General features: G+C 56.0%; 9 protein-coding genes across 9 annotated transcripts; 5 read left to right on the top strand and 4 right to left on the bottom strand.

Moving 5' to 3' along the window:
• Nucleotides 1-442: 442 nt before the first annotated feature.
• On the bottom strand, nt 443-1,299 carry BO66DRAFT_468044 (2-deoxy-D-gluconate 3-dehydrogenase; the record flags this gene model as incomplete). The annotated part of the gene is made up of 2 exons (XM_025652616.1): nt 1,162-1,299; nt 443-1,102 (listed from the first exon to the last, which is right to left on the bottom strand). Exons 1-2 carry the CDS (start codon nt 1,276-1,278, stop codon nt 443-445), a joined length of 777 nt encoding a protein of 258 aa, XP_025508012.1. The 5' UTR covers nt 1,279-1,299.
• Nucleotides 1,300-1,463: 164 nt separating this feature from the next.
• Nucleotides 1,464-2,786, bottom strand: BO66DRAFT_456962 (D-galactonate dehydratase; the record flags this gene model as incomplete). The annotated part of the gene is made up of 4 exons (XM_025652161.1): nt 1,464-1,756; nt 1,818-2,278; nt 2,343-2,564; nt 2,611-2,786. The coding sequence occupies 4 exons, from the start codon at nt 2,784-2,786 to the stop codon at nt 1,464-1,466; spliced, it is 1,152 nt and encodes a 383-aa protein (XP_025508011.1).
• A 272-nt stretch (nt 2,787-3,058) lies between these two features.
• Nucleotides 3,059-4,832, bottom strand: BO66DRAFT_468043 (putative MFS allantoate transporter; the record flags this gene model as incomplete). The annotated part of the gene is made up of 5 exons (XM_025652615.1): nt 3,059-3,627; nt 3,680-4,143; nt 4,195-4,261; nt 4,324-4,534; nt 4,599-4,832. 5 exons carry the CDS (start codon nt 4,830-4,832, stop codon nt 3,059-3,061), a joined length of 1,545 nt encoding a protein of 514 aa, XP_025508010.1.
• Nucleotides 4,833-5,177: 345 nt separating this feature from the next.
• Nucleotides 5,178-6,855, top strand: BO66DRAFT_417464 (FMN-dependent alpha-hydroxy acid dehydrogenase; the record flags this gene model as incomplete). Its single annotated transcript, XM_025649679.1, has 4 exons — nt 5,178-5,268; nt 5,320-6,143; nt 6,228-6,445; nt 6,513-6,855. 4 exons carry the CDS (start codon nt 5,178-5,180, stop codon nt 6,853-6,855), a joined length of 1,476 nt encoding a protein of 491 aa, XP_025508009.1.
• Nucleotides 6,856-7,951: 1,096 nt separating this feature from the next.
• On the top strand, nt 7,952-9,168 carry BO66DRAFT_340916 (YeeE/YedE family protein; the record flags this gene model as incomplete). The annotated part of the gene is made up of 2 exons (XM_025644421.1): nt 7,952-8,392; nt 8,464-9,168. The coding sequence occupies exons 1-2, from the start codon at nt 8,105-8,107 to the stop codon at nt 9,166-9,168; spliced, it is 993 nt and encodes a 330-aa protein (XP_025508008.1). The 5' UTR covers nt 7,952-8,104.
• Nucleotides 9,169-9,248: 80 nt separating this feature from the next.
• Nucleotides 9,249-10,721, bottom strand: BO66DRAFT_388252 (glutaminyl-peptide cyclotransferase family protein). The gene has a single exon (XM_025646512.1). The coding sequence runs from the start codon at nt 10,599-10,601 to the stop codon at nt 9,411-9,413; it is 1,191 nt and encodes a 396-aa protein (XP_025508007.1). The 5' UTR covers nt 10,602-10,721; the 3' UTR covers nt 9,249-9,410.
• Nucleotides 10,722-10,870: 149 nt separating this feature from the next.
• Nucleotides 10,871-12,160, top strand: BO66DRAFT_388251 (uncharacterized protein). Its single transcript, XM_025646511.1, has 3 exons — nt 10,871-11,137; nt 11,199-11,357; nt 11,423-12,160. Exons 1-3 carry the CDS (start codon nt 10,909-10,911, stop codon nt 11,827-11,829), a joined length of 795 nt encoding a protein of 264 aa, XP_025508006.1. The 5' UTR covers nt 10,871-10,908; the 3' UTR covers nt 11,830-12,160.
• Nucleotides 12,161-12,187: 27 nt separating this feature from the next.
• Nucleotides 12,188-13,239, top strand: BO66DRAFT_468039 (putative histone h1.3.; the record flags this gene model as incomplete). The annotated part of the gene is made up of 3 exons (XM_025652614.1): nt 12,188-12,514; nt 12,573-12,919; nt 12,981-13,239. Exons 1-3 carry the CDS (start codon nt 12,314-12,316, stop codon nt 13,237-13,239), a joined length of 807 nt encoding a protein of 268 aa, XP_025508005.1. The 5' UTR covers nt 12,188-12,313.
• A 597-nt stretch (nt 13,240-13,836) lies between these two features.
• On the top strand, nt 13,837-16,103 carry BO66DRAFT_388250 (tyrosine--tRNA ligase MSY1). The gene is made up of 5 exons (XM_025646510.1): nt 13,837-14,259; nt 14,341-14,494; nt 14,556-14,842; nt 14,898-15,243; nt 15,297-16,103. Exons 1-5 carry the CDS (start codon nt 13,919-13,921, stop codon nt 16,008-16,010), a joined length of 1,842 nt encoding a protein of 613 aa, XP_025508004.1. The 5' UTR covers nt 13,837-13,918; the 3' UTR covers nt 16,011-16,103.
• Nucleotides 16,104-16,285: the final 182 nt, after the last annotated feature.

Below are 16,285 nucleotides of genomic sequence, written 5' to 3'. Positions count from 1 at the left end.
CATCGGTCCCTGGACCTCGCAAGGTCGTCATTAAAGTGGCATAGCGGGAGGAGTTCACTGGTGGATCAGGTGGAGCAGGGAATGAAAAGTGGGCTCGGAATTTCTTGATGCGGGTTATCTTCCACTTTAGCTAAGAGCTAGAGTTGACGTGTTGACGTAGAGTCGGTCGATTCAAGGTTCGAGAAGGGTAGATGGGCTGGCGCTGGGTATCTGGGAGTTTAATTCTTGTTGTTATGCCAGAAGCGCATAGTTCTGTTACGTTAAGTTAGACTATCGAGTATCAGAATCGGACCAAATTTGTCGACTGAACACATATTCGTCAATATAGTAGTATAGCAGTATGGTAAACCAGCTAGTAGGCCCCCTTGACTCCTCTCCAAGATCCAACTATTCTCGCCTCCCAGCCCACAACCCAGTAGTACGATGAATCGATAGCTGTACATCACCTCCCCATCCACCCGCCATCCACAACGACCACACTCCCGGAAACATAACCACTCGCCCGCCCCGCCGCCAGAAAAACGGTCACCCCCTTGAAATCCTCCGGGCTCGCCCACCGTCCCGCCGGGATCCGATCCAGAATACTTCTTGAGCGGTCTGCGTCATTCAGCAGCGCGGTGTTCATCTCCGTCGCCACATACCCCGGCGCGACGGCGTTGACGCGCACCCCGCGCGCCGCCCACTCGTTGCTCAGCGCCTTGGTCAGCTGCGCCACCCCGCCCTTGGCGGCCGCGTAGGCGGGCACCGTCAGCCCGCCCTGGAAGGAGACCAGCGAGGCGACGTTGATGATTGCGCCGCGCTGGCCGTGCGCGTCCGGGTCCCGGGTCAGCATGTACCGGCCGACGTCGCGGCAGAGCGTGAAGATCGTGCTCAGGTTGGTCTGCAGGACGGCGTCCCAGTCGGCGTCCGGGAAGAGGTGGCTGGGGTGGCGGCGCTGGATGCCCGCGCAGTTGATCAGGATGTTGATGTCGTGGCCGTCGGCCAGGATGCGCGGGATCAGGCCGGTGATCGAGGCGCGGCAGGAGAGGTCGGCGGTGTAGATTGTTGCTTTGCGGGCGAGGGATCCGATTTGGTTTTTTGTGGTGAGGTTCGTGGGGTCGCGCTTTGGGGGGGTGTTGGTTAGAGGTTGGGGAATGGAGGGGGGGGGGGGGGGGGGCTAACCTGGATGAGGACTATGTCGCTGCCGGCTTCGGCGAGGGCAAGGGCCATTTGTTGGCCTATGCCTCGTGTGCCCCCTGTTACTAAGGCGGTGCTGTTTTTGAGGGAGAAGAGGTCCATTGTTGGAAGGGAATTGGATAGGATGAGGGATGGATGGTGGAGTACTTGGACGGAGAGGAACTGGGACTAAGTAAATATTGCTACTAAATATGTAGAAGACAATGCGGGGAACCCCCACGTCTTGTTCCCCCTTCCCCACAAGTTGATAGTACTACTACCGCCACTACACCCACTCAGCTGCACACTCACCACTCACGGATCCCTCCATCAGGACCATAGAACTCCTTCGGCAGCCACGGCTCAGTTTCCTGACTGATCTTCCGGACCAACTCCTCGTTAATCTCAATCCCCAGTCCTGGTCCCTTGGGCACCGCCACGTATCCTCCCTCGATATCAAACACCGACGCATCCACCAGATAGCTAGTCAGATCAATATCCCCTGCTTCGGTATTATAATGCATCCCGAGGGACATCTCCTGAATCACAAAATTGGGGATGGAGGTGGCGACCTGCATCGACGCCGCCAGGGCGATCGGACCTGCGCGGAAATCGAGTTAGCACACACCTCTTAAATCCACTCCAAGAAAAAGCCAACTCACCCAAAGGACAATGCGGCGCAATCGCCACATCGTACGTCTCCGCCATCGTCGCAATGCGCTTCGTCTCCGAGATGCCCCCCGCGTGCGCAATATCCGGCTGCAGGATGTCGACCGACGCGTCCTCCAGAAACCGCTTGGCGTCCCACCGCGTGTACAGGCGCTCGCCGAGCGCGATGGGGATGCTGGTCTGTTGCGAGAGCTGCTTGATGGCCTCCGGGTGCTCCACCAGCAGGGGCTCTTCGATGAACAAGGGGCGGTACGGCTCGAGGGCTTTGGCCAGCTGCTTGGCCATGGGGCGGTGCAGACGGCCGTGGAAGTCCAGCCCCGCGTCCAGGCCCAGGGCTTTCACCTGTTTGATGCGCTCGATGCACGAGTCCAGGATGGCGGGCGAGTCCAGCCAGTTGACGTCCTCGGTGGCGTTCATTTTGACGCATTTGAGGCCTTGCTCGATACGCGCCTTTCTGCGGGTTGTTAGGTGATGATCCCGGAGGAAGCTTGGGTTTGGGGGGCCAAGGGTTGACGCACGCAGCAATCTCCACGTCACTGGGTCGGTCGCCTCCGATCCAGGCGTAGACCTGGATCTTGTTGCGGACTTTGCCGCCTAGCAGCTGGTACACAGGCACGCCCAGTCGGCGGCCCTTCAGATCCCACAGGGCGATGTCGATTCCGGACAGCGCGGACATGAACACGGGACCACCGCGGTAGAATCCTAATCGCCAGATGGTTTGCCAGATATGCTCGATGTCACTGCAAATAATGAGCTTGGTTCATTTGCGGAAGTGGCCGAACATACTCTGCCTCATAGCCAATCACTCGTGCGATGATCTCATCCAGGGCGCCTTCCACGGCCAGTGTGTGTCCCTCAAGTGTGGCCTCGCCCCATCCGAATTGACCCTCATCATCGGTGATCTTCACAAACAGCCAACGGGGCTTGACTCGGAAGTATTCAATCGACTTGATGCGCGCCATTTTGGTGTGTATGTACAGAACTATCAGGTGAATTGCCAAGGGTCTCCTGTCGCATTCTGTAACTACCCATTTATATACGCAGCATGACGAGCTACTTCCACAAACCCTTTCTTCCCCACGCTTACCCCCGCGTGGGGGTGGACAATACTATATAGTCTGGGGTATTCATAAGATGCACTATCACACCCGCATCATTGGCGGAGGCCGAGCGCTGATCCTTGACCCCCCACTCCCGCACATGCACTTTCCCCTCACCCCGCTTTCTGGCACCCTCAGTACACGTACCGGAAATTCAGGTTCTGCTTATCCGTGAGGTCACTGAAAGCCGTCTGGTCGCGGTCCCATGCCGTGGGGTCTCCGTGCAGCTGCGCTGCATCCCGTCGCCGATTTTCCCACGCCAGCATGATCCGCAAAATCACCACCAGCGCAATCTCAATCAAGTTGGACACGATCATCGACCAGATCCCCAGCTGGTACCGTGGTGCTTGGTCTGACTTGAAGAAGAACGGACCGGCGATGTTTCCCGCACACACTCCGAGAAAGATCATCGCGTTGGTGACGACCTTCTTCGTGTGACCGGCAATGTTGGCGGTCAGGATGGAGAGAATGAGAACGAAGGAGGCGTTGTACGACCCGGTTAAGTAGTAGCAGATCAACCGACCGACGCGGTTATCTTCAGCGAGGAAGCAGAGTCCGAATGCACCTGCAACATTGGGGAGGAGGAAAAGGATGGTCACGATGCAGCGGTAGTTGGGCGGCAGGCGATCGTTGATGTACACGCTGAGGAGGATCATGAGGGCTATAAAGACGCCGTACGGGACTTGCATTAGAGTCGTCACCACTGCAATTGTCAGCCTCATGCCTTTTATTATATAGCATCCCACCGAGCTTACAGGTCGAAAAGCCGAATCCGGAAATGATCAAGGTCCCGAAATTGGAGATTCCGCCATTGGGGATGTTGCCAGACAGCCCCAGCAGCAGGAACGCCCACACTTTCCAGTCGAGCAGCGCCTCCAGGACCTGCGCCGGCTTGAGGATCTTGTTCTCCACGCCTGTCTGGTTGTCGCGGAGCCTTTCCACCGCCAACCGTCTTTCCCGTGGGGAGAAATTGCGCGCCGTCACTGGGGAGTCGGGCAGCAGGATCAAGATGACGATGCCCCAGGCGGTGCATAACGCGCCGATGATGAGGAACTCGTACTTCCACGAGGACAGAGCCCCCTGGATGTGCCCGATGCCATACCCCAGCAATCCTCCGAGGGCAATGCCGAGTCCGTTGGCAGTATACCACAGCCCGATGCGGATGGGCTGCTGGCGTCTCGTGTAGAACATGCTCGTGATCAACAGGAAGGCAGGATCACTCGTATGATGTTAGCCGCAGCATGACGAGTCCAGGGATGCTGTTACTTACCTGCATGCCTCCGCAGCCCCCGAGATGACTCGCAGCACAACGAGCTGTGTGAAGTTCTTCGCCGCAGCTAGAAGAGCGGGTATAAGTAGAGATATTTTGATTTTGGGGAACAGAGTTTCTACCACGGACCCTGTAGCATGAGGAAGACGCCCCATAGTACGATGTTCACGCCGAGATGTTTGGCCACGGGGAACTTCTGGAGAAGAAAGTTGGTAGGGATGGCCCAGACGAGGAAGCCGAAGTAGAACACCGACGAAAGCCAGGAGTACTGCTGGCCGGACAATTGTAGATCTTCCTTGATGCCGAAGATGGCCGCATAGGAGAGTGTGGTTTTGTCGATCTAGTTATGATATTAGTGATGACCCTAGTGATTCATGCTGGTCAGGCAGGATGGAAATGCGCACATAGTAGAAGGCATAGCAGACGGACAGACAAGGCAGGATTGCCCAGTCTATCTTCCTCTCCAGCCGCTTGAGTTCGGCTGTGTCGACGGATAGCAGTTCATCGCCCGTGGCAAACAATGCCAGGGCTGTATCGCCGTGTTGAATTTTGCTGATCTTGCCATCGTCTTCGTTATCCTCGATGTGTAGGGATGAGGGCTTGGGAGCAGCGTTGGGCGTCGAGATTTCCGCAGACATGTTGTTCTGCATCTGTGTCTGTGTCCACGGTGGAGTCTGAGAGGAACGTGGATGTCCTGTTGCAGTTCCAGATCCTCTTTACCCCAGGTCCGAATCCTGATGTATGAGGCACAGTGCTCTCTCCCCAACACCCCCCCCCCCAGACAATAGCCGTTAGCGTGGGGGAAATGCAGGGTTGTTGTTGTTGACCCCGGGGATTTTTCTCCGCGTTTGCCTCGGCGCGAAATCCGAGCTTCCTGTGGCGCTCATCTCTCTCCCTGCTGTTGGTATCTTCCTACTTTCCTACTTTTTAATCTCGATGACCTGTCTTGACTGCTTCTCAAGGTCAAACAACGATTGCATGCAATGACATTCCTTACACGCGACGAAATCGAGAGACATTCATCTCGCCAGTCATGCTGGGTTGCCATCCATGGCTCTGTTTACGATGTGACCGGTGAGCCAGGAGCCAGCACCACCCTGCTCTGCAGTAACTGATCCACCACAGAATTCATTGACGAGCACCCCGGCGGTCCGCAAGTAATCCTCCGCTGTGCCGGCAAGGACGCAACGGCAGACTTCGAGTCCGTCCACGACAAGTCCCTCCTCACCGAGGCCCTTGAACCATCATGCCTGAAAGGCACAATCCAGCCCGGCACACTCTCAGCCCCATCCCCATCTTCACCATCGCCATCATCACCCTCACCACCCAGCCCCTTACCCAAGATAGTAGCCACCACAACCACAGCCCCCACCCCGACTTCACCAACCCCCACCCCCACCCCACCCCTCTCCACCCTCATCAACCTCCACGACTTCGAAAAAGTCGCCCACCAACACCTTTCCCCCCACGCATGGGCCTACTACGCCTCCGGCGCCGACGACGAGCACAGCAAGCACGCCAACGCCAAAGCCTACCGCAAAGTCTCGCTACGCCCGCGCATCCTCCGCAGCATCCGGGCCGGCGTCGACACCCGCACCACCATCTTAGGCCAGAAGGTCTCGCTGCCGGTGTACATGAGTCCCACGGGGATCGCCAAGCTGGCGCACCCGGACGCCGAATGCGCCCTGGCGGCGGCGGCGGGCCACGAGGGGCTGGCCCAGGTGCTGGCCAACGGGGCGAGCATGCCCATCGAGAGGGTGCGCGCGGCGCGCACGAACCCCCGGCATCAGCCGCTGTTTGCGCAGCTGTACGTCAACAAAGATATACGGAAGTCGGTGGAGACGGTCCGGAGGGCGGTGGAGGCGGGGGCTTGCGGGGTTTGGGTGACGGTCGATTCGCCGGTCGTGGGGAAACGAGAGATGGATGAGAGGTTGAATTTGGAGGTGCAGGTAGGTTTACTCTTGCCCACTTGGGAGGAGGAGGGATAGCTGGGGAGGTGGAAAGATGCTTATGCGATGGGGGGGGAGGGACAGGCACGAGACTCGTCCGCCCGAGGCCAGGGCGTCGCAAAGACCATGGCTAGTTCTATCTCGCCGTTCATCGACTGGGAGATCCTGACCTGGTTTCGCAACCTCACCGACTTGCCGATTGTGATTAAGGGAATTCAGTGCGTTGAGGATGCGGTGTTGGCGTACCAGCGCGGAGTGCAGGGGATCGTTCTCTCGAATCATGGGGGGAGGTCGCAGGATACGTGAGTCTCCTCACTTCTCTTCCTGCATCTACAGATTCAGAATCACTAATGATGAGTCGGAGGTCAGCGCACAACCCCCACTCGTCACCTTGCTTGAGATCCGCAGACACGCGCCCTATTTGATCGGAAGCCGGATGCAGATCTTCGTGGACGGCGGGATTCGTCGTGGGACCGATGTCCTCAAGGCGCTGGCGCTGGGCGCATCGGCTGTTGGGCTCGGACGGCCGTTTCTCTACGGTCTCGCGGCAGGGTACGGCGAGGAGGGGGTGCGCCGCGTGATTGCTATCCTGCGGCAGGAGATCGAGGCGAATATGGTGTTCTTGGGCGTGACGAAGCTGGCGGAGTTGGGGCCTCATCTGCTGAATGCGACGCGGTTGGAGAGAGATGTGGTTGGTGAGGTGAAGTTGTAGTTTGGTATGTGGTAAGTACCACTGCAACCCACATATAGAACCGAGGTAGGGACTCAGGAATTTGATGAAAACCAGGATGGATCTATCAATCGAGCTTTTGTGATCAGAAATTCTCCGAATGGAGCAGTGCGGAAGATCATCCTTTCCTTCCCAACAATCCATGATACCATCCCAAACGAGTGTGTTCGTACACTAAACAGAGCAACTACTCAGGGCTCTCACACAAACATCCCCCTTTGGTACAGTACAGTACCTCCGCAGAGGGGAGGGAGGGAGGATCATCAAGCATAAAGTGATTTTTTTTTTCCGCAGAGGGCTGGCTGTGTGTCACTGTGTTCCAAACTCTCGGGGACCTGATGATGGGACCCCCGATCCACAGTTATCAACTGTACAGTCCGCCGTGTCCTGTTATTAATTAATCTGTTGATCGGCCTCTTCTTTCCTGTTCGTCCCGGGAACAATGCGACTCTCACCTCTCGGCCCAAGAATCCTCGTATCTATATACGCGCGGTGTCAAGGACCGCGCAAAGGTTCATGATCATACATACGGCCGGTCGGTCGGCGACCACCGACTTCAAATCCAACCAACCGAAGAAAAAAAAGACAGACCAGAGGAAAGGAACCCCTTTCCGGCCGATCCGGCTTTTCTTGGATTGCCATGCCATGCTATGCGGAGATTCGACCCGCGGGCTTGAGTCCTATGATCAACCACAGAGTCGGAAGTAGGGTTCGGGGACCATTTCCATGGCCATGCAGCGGCGGGTAACTTAACTTGACTTGCGGTAGGGGGATTTCTGGGTGGAAAGAAAGGTGAGATCCCCTCCCCACCCCCGAGTTTGATTGCTGGTCCCCGAATGCATGGCAGATCGAACCCACGAACCCACTCTATCGGCGTCTTTCCCTTTTTTTTTCCTTCTTTGTTTTTTTTTTTTTTTCTTTGGGGGTTTGTGGATCAGGTGGTGTGGTGTGCTGGTTGTTGGAGTAGGGGAGGTCCAGGAGATTTCGGGGACTTCGGAGGCGAGGGTTGTACTTGTACCTGTACTATATAGGTACTCTTCTTTCTACATTGAACATGTCTACGCTGGGTTTGGACTCAGTATCTTCAAGATTGATATGGTCCCCTGAGACGGTATATCTGTCGGCATTATATTTGAAAGCAGACTGAGGAGGACTCTGTTTTGCTTATTCCTTTATCTTTCATCGTTGATCTTCGGTCGCTTGTCAGACGGTGAAGCCCACCACCCAGGTCATGTTCACACCGATCCATACCTCGTTGGGCGCCTTACTCCTCTACCAGGGCTCCTCGGGACTCCTCTTGCACAATGGCGCGGTCTTTGGGATCTCGTCCCTGCTGTCGGGCAGTCTGCTGCGTCCCAGCTGCGAGAATGTGCCGGTCCTCGCCGGCCTGGTGTCCAGTCTGGTGCCCGTGGCGCTCTGCATGCCATCATTGATCCCCTCGTACCCCCCAGCGCCGAACTCGTGGATCTCGCTGGTGTCGACGCTGGCGATGGGGTTTCTGCTGGGTTGGGGGACTAAGGTGAGCAATTTGACAACTTCCTCTCACGTTGACATTGTGGGAACCACCGGCTAACTACCGTAACGGTCTAGAACGGTCGAGGCTGTACCTCCGGCCACATGCTCTGCGGAATTTCGCGTCTGTCCCCGCGCTCCATCATCGCCACAGCCATCTTTTTCACGACCGCCGTGCTCACGGCCAACTTCCTCCCCGGCCGTCAATCTCTGCCGGCGTGTGCGGACGCCCGCCCCTGTTATCTGCCCGTCTATCCCACCGCAGCGGAGGGCGGATTCATGGTGGCCACGACCCTGCTAGCCTTCGCGACGAATTGGTTTGCCGTGCCCCGCGTCCTCAAACGATCCGAGAAGTCGCGCACGGTTTTTGCGTACCTCGCCGGGTTGCAGTTCGGCACGGGGCTGTTGTTCACGGGGATGGCGGACCCGGAGAAGGTGCTGCGGTTCCTCGTCGGCCTCACGGACCCGGCGCGCTTTGATCCCTCGTTGGCGCTGGTGATTGTCTTTGGGATCGTGCCGTCCATGGTGACTTATCTGTCAAGCGGGCCGGGACAAGACACCCAAAAGGGAGGGCCGTCCAAGCCGACGCTGGCGGAGACTTGGAGGTTGCCGACTGCCACTGTGGCGGATATCGACTGGCGCTTTGTGGCGGGAGCGATGGTCTTCGGATTCGCTTGGGGGTTGCGTGGCGTTTGTCCGGGCCCGGCTATCCTGCGGTCCGTGGTGCAGCCAACTTGGGGACTGGCGGAGATGGCGGGCTATATGCTCGGAAACTTATTGTAGAGGTTTTCGTGGATAAGATCAAGTCGTGTGTATATAAATATGTATAGATATATCATCCTGACACCTGCAGGATTGTTCCCCGCAATATGTGCTGAGTAGCGGAAAATGACGGTTCAGAGGTTTAGTTAGACGCTATGTGATGCACAAAATATCAGCATGGCTCCAAGGAGATGCAGATGCAGATGCAGTCTAGAGCTAGGACCAGCCCAGGCACTGATGCAGTACTGAGGTTTAGACAAGGCTTACAATTCCGTCTTAGCCCAGCTGTTAGTAGAGCGCTTGTGGCCGGGGCCAGCACCGTCCCCGGATCCAGATATAAAGCCTTCCAGCTCCATCCACTCGGCCGCGAACGCAGTGAACAGTACGCTCCAGTTCTCCACGGTGTCTATATCTAGATGTTCGCCGTCATCCTTGATCGTATGCCAGACCGTGGGAAAGCCCCGATCGCCGGCATCAATGATATGCAGGACCTCCACGCCTCGTCTCAGGAAAGGAATGTGGTCGTCTTCAATGTGCATGTACATCGGAATCTCGTTTTCGCTTCTCGACTGATGAGGGAACCAGGACCGTCCGGGATCCGAGGATCCGAACCGCTTCAGCTCCCGCAGCCGCCGCTCCAGCGTGGCCAGCTTCTTGTACGCCCAGTGCGTGGTCGGGAAGAACGACTGGATCGTGGGGTCCTTGGCGCCTAGCAGATCCAGCAGCACGAACAGGGAGATCGAGTCGAGCGGCGACCGGTACACGGACATCGCCGAGTGAACCTCGGAGTCCCACTGCTCCGCCAGGGAGCGTGCACCGTACAGCGAGTCGGTGGCCGTCCACTCCTTGAATGCCTCCTCCCCGTCCATGAAGATGACCTGGATGCCCTGTTGTTCCTCCAGCAGATTCAGCTGCCCCTGGGCGCGCATGTCCTCCCACTTCTTCGTCAGGGCGCTGTCAATGCTCCGCATGGCGTGCAGCATGATCGCGCACGGCGCGGCACTGTCGATCGCCCCGATGAAGCCTTCCGGTTCGTACTTGCTGTCGTAATGCGCGACCAGGGTGAGGCGTCCGACGTCGCCGGGGCTGGCGCCGGGCGGATCCCGGGAGGCGATGAGGTTGACGAAGGGAACCTCCTTCCCCTTGGAGACTGGGGTCTTTGAAGTTGAGTTCTGTAGTTGCAGCGTCCACTCTGGGAGCGAGGTGCGGAAGAACTCCGCAAGGTGATTCAGGACGGCGGTGTTGCCCGCGGTCCCGGAGACACGGGGCACCAGGATCGGGGCGAGCAGTGCACCATCGTGGATATCGAAATCCTTCCCGGGTCGCGGGAGGGATCGCAGGGTCTCGTCCGAGACGGTTTGGTAGGCTGTTCCTGACGCGAGAAGGAGGAAAATGGCGAGGCAGGTGGACAATAAGGGGCGCAGAAGGCCACGGTGCGGCAGCAGCGGAATCATGGCGATGGGGGTTGGGAGAGTGATATGGGTCAACACAAACTCATGGCACGAGACGATGACTACCCTGACTGTCACAGTTTAGTCAAAGATGAAAGAGGCCTGCAGAAGGAGGATGACAGGAATCAGCGCTCTGTCAGAGAGAAATCAAAGGTGAGTCTTTATTTCACAAACCAAGCAGCCATGGATTTGACAGGCCTGACCGCCTTTGAGCTACTATCGATAAGTTCTTATCCGAACTGCCTCAACTTTCTCCGAATTCCCGGCGCAGAGAACCACCTCCGGTTCTATTTCTCCATTCTGTGACAATATGAGGCCTATCATCCTGCTGCATCCGCAATTGCGGACTGCACTTCCACGAAGTGTCCGGCGGAGTCTTAACAGCAAGCTGTTTGCTCGGCTGAAGACCACCGAGAACGCCGCTCGCAGCCCGAAGAATGATCCGTTCATCAAAAGACCAGCGCACCCCGAGAGTATGTTCTATAACAAGGAACCCGACCCGGCCAGCTACGCATATGGAAAACTCTTTGCGCGGAAAGGTACTGTTGCGAATTCGTCTGCATCGCCGCATAGATACCAGCGCTGATCTCATTCCGGCAGGACCCCCCGAGGTGATTCTCATCTACAATGGTGGTGTCCATAAAGCCATGTTCCTGGCGGCATTGAAGATCACTGGCATCCTCCTGTACGGAGTAACGATTGCTTTCATCTTGCCGGAGTTCATGAGTGGGGAGTATCCTGACTGGTATGCCCCAGCAGGTAAGTTCGAAACCCTCGATTGTGCTCATCGCGGAGGGGAGTCAGCGCCTAATATCAGAGAACAGCTCTCACTCTCGGTGCGATCCCGATGCTCTTCATGGCTTACAATGGGGCTACCTTTGTTTGCTACATTCACTTGTTTCTGCCAATGTCTGCTCGCCAGTCTCGGCAGGCGGCTGAGGATTATGCCAGAAATCTTCCGCCGACGGCTCGGTTGTTCATCACGACCATGGCGTTCTCAGCTAGACCTATAAAGAGGGAAGTACATCTCAAAAACCTTGTCCCCGAAGTCACGCTCAGGCGTCCCGTGAGCTTCAAGGATGTGGGTCCCGAATCCAAGAAAGGGTACTGGACTCGAGGGTTGACAGAATTCTGGGCGGCGCCCAAGAGCCACCGTGGGAAACAGTCGACAGCATTCTATCCTCACCTGTGGCCGGTGGTGAGGGAGCAGATTGAGCGGAGGGCGCCGTGAGGGAAGTCTGTAAATTTGGCGTTAGGGGGAGTTCAATGTGAGAGATTGGCATGGAGGTTTCTTATATTAGTGAAACTGGAGACGTGGATAACATTAGCCTCAGCATCTTTACTCCGGAGTTGAAAAGCAACAATACTCTTTACCACATCTTTTTTGGGTCAAATGAACCCATATCATGGATCCATGATCTCTTCACTTCACTCTCATTCCCAGCCTGTGTTACGCCTTAGCGTGACTTCGTGCTGTCCCAACAACACTTTGCCGAGTCCAGTCACCATTCACTCGCCAAAGCTGATATTTTTCTCCATATCCCTCATGTTCCTGACCTGTCCCACCTGCTTGTAAACGAAGCCGCCACTTTCTCCTTCCGTCATTCAAATTTCTCCTGATACCACTTTCTTCCCCCTACACATCTACCCTCCACTCTCATACTCTCCACATAGCTTTCCTCGCAGAACAAATCTTACTAAACACTCTCACGTTCATGGTACCCTCACCTCATCAGAAACACCCGCTCAAACAACTACATCATCTTTTTATGCAACACACGCTACAAAAGAACCCAGCAACAACATCTGTCATGACAACTAGAGGCGCCCCGAAGCCAGAGGGCTTGTTCGGCTTGACTCTCAGCGAGGCCAGGCTCATTATCCTCGGCCAGATGTGCTGTGATTCCACTGGCAAAGTAAGCAATCTTGACACCCAGATACCGAGTGAGAATGAATGCTGACATCCAAGAGAAGCTCGATTGCGAAAAGATAGCTGTCAGAGGCGGTTACAAAAATGCAGCGTCTGCTATGACTGTCTACCGCAATGCGAAACGCCGACTGGCCGAACTCTCAGCTGATCCCCCCGAAGATTCTGCTGATGGTGCCAACAACGCTACCGCAGCAACCCCGCTTAAGACTCCTACGAAGCGTAAGAGAGGCAAGGCAGCGAATGCCACGCCTGATGACATGCTTGCCACCCCCAGTGGTACTGTCGAGGCCGAAGCAGCCGTGACCCCAAAGCCCAAGCGCGTCCGGAAGACCCCGGCGAAAAACGCAGCCGCTCCCAAAGTCGTTATTTCGAAGATCGAGGAAGGTGATAGGTAAGTGCCACCCCTCATACGACGCCTCTGAATCCCCGAACTATGCTAACCGAAAATTTAGCGACGGGGAAGCTAGTATGCAACTCGAATCCTCTCCTCTTGCGCAGGCCAGCGCTCAACACGACGAGGGCGGCGATTTGTACAAACGGATCAAGGAAGAGCAGTCTACTCTGGCTGACATCGAGGAGGAAACTATGGCTGATATTCTGAAAGAGCATATCACTGCGTCTGACGAGGAGAGAGTCATGGCCCCGATTGATGTCGCAGCCGAGATGGAGGCGATGGAATCAGTCACGGTCCCGGTAAAGACCGAGGAATGAGTCTCTCATCCACCTCAAAAGCTGTAATTCGATGAACGGATCGATCTAACATGCTTTACCGAATTTCTGTTATTATCCCCAACGGCGTCCTTTAGGGTGTTCCTTATGGGAGCGCCTGTACTTGATAGTTTTCAATCCAAAGAACAACGATGCAGTTGTCAAACTGCGCAGATCCATCTTCATGGCTCGTAGAACTTGAGCGGTTGAGCCTATGTAATTCCTCGCGCTCAAGATATGTACATGCCCGCGTAGCAGTGGCCACATTCTTAATGCTTCAATCATAATTTCAGTAGTGTCATCAGGTGAAGCTGGGCCACCTCTTCCAAAAAGAAACTATCCATCCAATCAGCAGAGATCGATTATTCACCGACAGCGCTAGAACGTAACAATTCACTCAGCAGATCAAGTCCCAGTCAAGGTCAAGACCTGGTGAATGTTGTATTCTTCTTATCTACATCTGGGACTATCTGCTTAGTTTGCATGATTTGCATGATTTGCATACTGCAGCTTCTCCGACCCACCCGCATCAACGATTCTCCGTCAGACAAGCAACTGGACGGCTTCTTATCGGAGGAAGACAAACCACGCTATCGAGAAATTCCTAGGATACAATTGCCTGTCCGTTTTCTTTTTTGGGCCAGTTAATCGCCCCATCTGATTCTCCTCCACCCCGGAACTCATGAGAATCCATTCGGGGTCGCTGCCCCAGCGGGCACGCCTACATGTTCCTCGAATCCCGACTCTCTCCCACCAAACCGTATGCGGCGTCCACAACTACGCGCGGACGGCCGCGGTGCTGCGGGCGAACTCCGCGCTGACCACCGGACCTCGTCCAACGCTGAACCGAACGACAATCCCATCCATGACCGAGCAGAAGAGGTGGATCAGTCAACGGTACTTGCAACGGCTCGAAGAGGCCCGGCAGGAATGGGCCCACTTCTCCCGGCAGATCAAGGAAGGGAAACGGAAGAATTTCGCACAGCATCTTGAAGACAGAGGACTGTTGCACGACGTTGTCGGGTGAGTGTTTGTGTGTAGGATTGCAATGGGTTTGCTTGAGAATCCGGCTAACGGGGGCGCGCTCTTCTTTTCCACCTCCAGGGATCGGGAGCTTCTGCACCGCGTGTTCACCGAGAAGAGGGCGGGTATGTATGCCGGCGTCGATCCTACCGCTCCTTCTCTTCATGTTGGACATATGTTGCCGTTTATGGTTCTGGCATGGGGCTATGTCTGGGGTCTGCCTGTTCACTTCATCGTAAGTCACACTCACGCCCCCCTCCCCCCGGGCGAGACAGTCTGGCTGACATCGAGGACAGCTTGGCGGCTCAACAAGCCGCATCGGTGATCCTACTGGGCGACTAGCGGGGCGAGAACAGGTCAAGGCATCGGTTCGAAAGGCAAACATGGCGTCGATGCACATTCAGCTGAAGCGGCTCGGCAAGAGTATTGAGGCTTACGGCCGAAGACATGGTTACGAGAGGCAATGGTCCTGGAGGCGGAGTATCACCAACAATAATACGTGGTGGACTAGTGTCACTTTCATGGAGCTCGTCCGAGATCTGGGCTCCTACATGCGTCTGGGCCCCATGCTTGGGAGGGATACGTGAGTTCTTTTGTTTCCGCCGCCAGCCATTGTCGTGGGTACTGATCGTCTGCAGCGTCAAGAACCGGTTGGAGAAAGGAGACGGAATGTCGGTTGCCGAATTCATGTATCCTCTCATGCAGGCATGGGACTGGTGGTATCTGTTCCGGAGGGGCGTGCAGGTCCAAGTTGGAGGCGCCGATCAGTACGGAAACATTCTGTTCGGCATGGAAGCCGTCAAGACGGCTAGCAAAAACACCGCCAACGAGCAGGAGCGCAATTTGTTGAAGGATGAAATCGACAGGCCTATCGGGATGACAACGCCCTTGCTCACGACTTCTTCCGGGGAGAAGTTTGGCAAGTCGGCTGGCAATGCGATCTGGCTTGACAAGGAGATGACATCCACCTTTGAGCTATATCAGGTACGAGAGAGCGCCTCGCATCTTCTTTTCAGGTTGACTAATACCCATCGCAGTTCTTTGTCCGTACTCCCGACGACGTTGTGGAGAAATACCTCAAGATGTTCACTTTCTTGCCCTTGCCGGAAATCGAGAAGATCATGGCGGAGCAGGTCTTGGACCCGTCCAAGCGCGTGGCCCAGCATGCTTTGGCCGCAGAATTCGTGGAACTCATTCACGGCAAACAGGAAGCGCAGGCAGTCGCCCTCCAGCACCGCCAACTCTTCCGCCCAAGATCCTCCACCGCCGAACCCACTCCTCTCCCTGGCCAGCCCAAGGCCCATCCCATCCCTCAGTCGCCGTACGCAAAGGATGCCAACATGGCGTCCGGCAATATTTACGCCCCTCAGACGAATTTCAGCAACATGCCCGCCCACCGAATGGAGCTCCCCAGATCTCTGGTCGAGAAGCAACCTTTACACAAACTCCTCTGGAGCTCAGGTCTGGTGAATTCCAAGAGCGAGGGACACCGTCTCGCTGCGAACGGTGGGGCGTATGTTGGAAGCCGCCCCGGCGCAAGCGGGCCTATGTCTGACAGCCTGGAATACACGCCCATCAGGGTCTGGCTTCCGGAGAGGACCAAAGAGTTTATCGTTGACGGAGATCTTCTGTTCCTCAGAGTAGGCAAGTGGAAGTTCAAGATCATCCAGATCATCAGCGATGAAGAATTCGCCAAGAAGGGACTGACCTGCCCGGGATGGGAGCCCGAGAGCGCGGAGTCCACGCCCTGAGCAGGGAAAGCTGGGGATAGCTATTCGCCTCTCAGTGTATAACAGAGACCTGTACATATATCGCATACCAAAACCAATATACTGTGTATCAATAGACTGCGACATGGACATGTACTCGGTCACTAGCAGTTGACTTACCCTGTAGTTTGATAGCATGATATGACAGCCAAGGCGGTGAGCGATGGCACAAAAGGAGCCCCCAAAAACCACTCAACGCGTCCGACGCGCGACGGCCCGCACGTCCATATCCTTATCGCCCGCCCATCCCCCAGTCC

The sequence above is a fragment of the Aspergillus aculeatinus genome, assembly GCF_003184765.1.
Source record: "Aspergillus aculeatinus CBS 121060 unplaced genomic scaffold BO66scaffold_4, whole genome shotgun sequence".
Taxonomy (NCBI): domain Eukaryota; kingdom Fungi; phylum Ascomycota; class Eurotiomycetes; order Eurotiales; family Aspergillaceae; genus Aspergillus; species Aspergillus aculeatinus.
The sequence above is the reverse complement of the archived record's forward strand: the minus strand, read 5'-3'. Positions and strand labels throughout refer to the sequence as shown.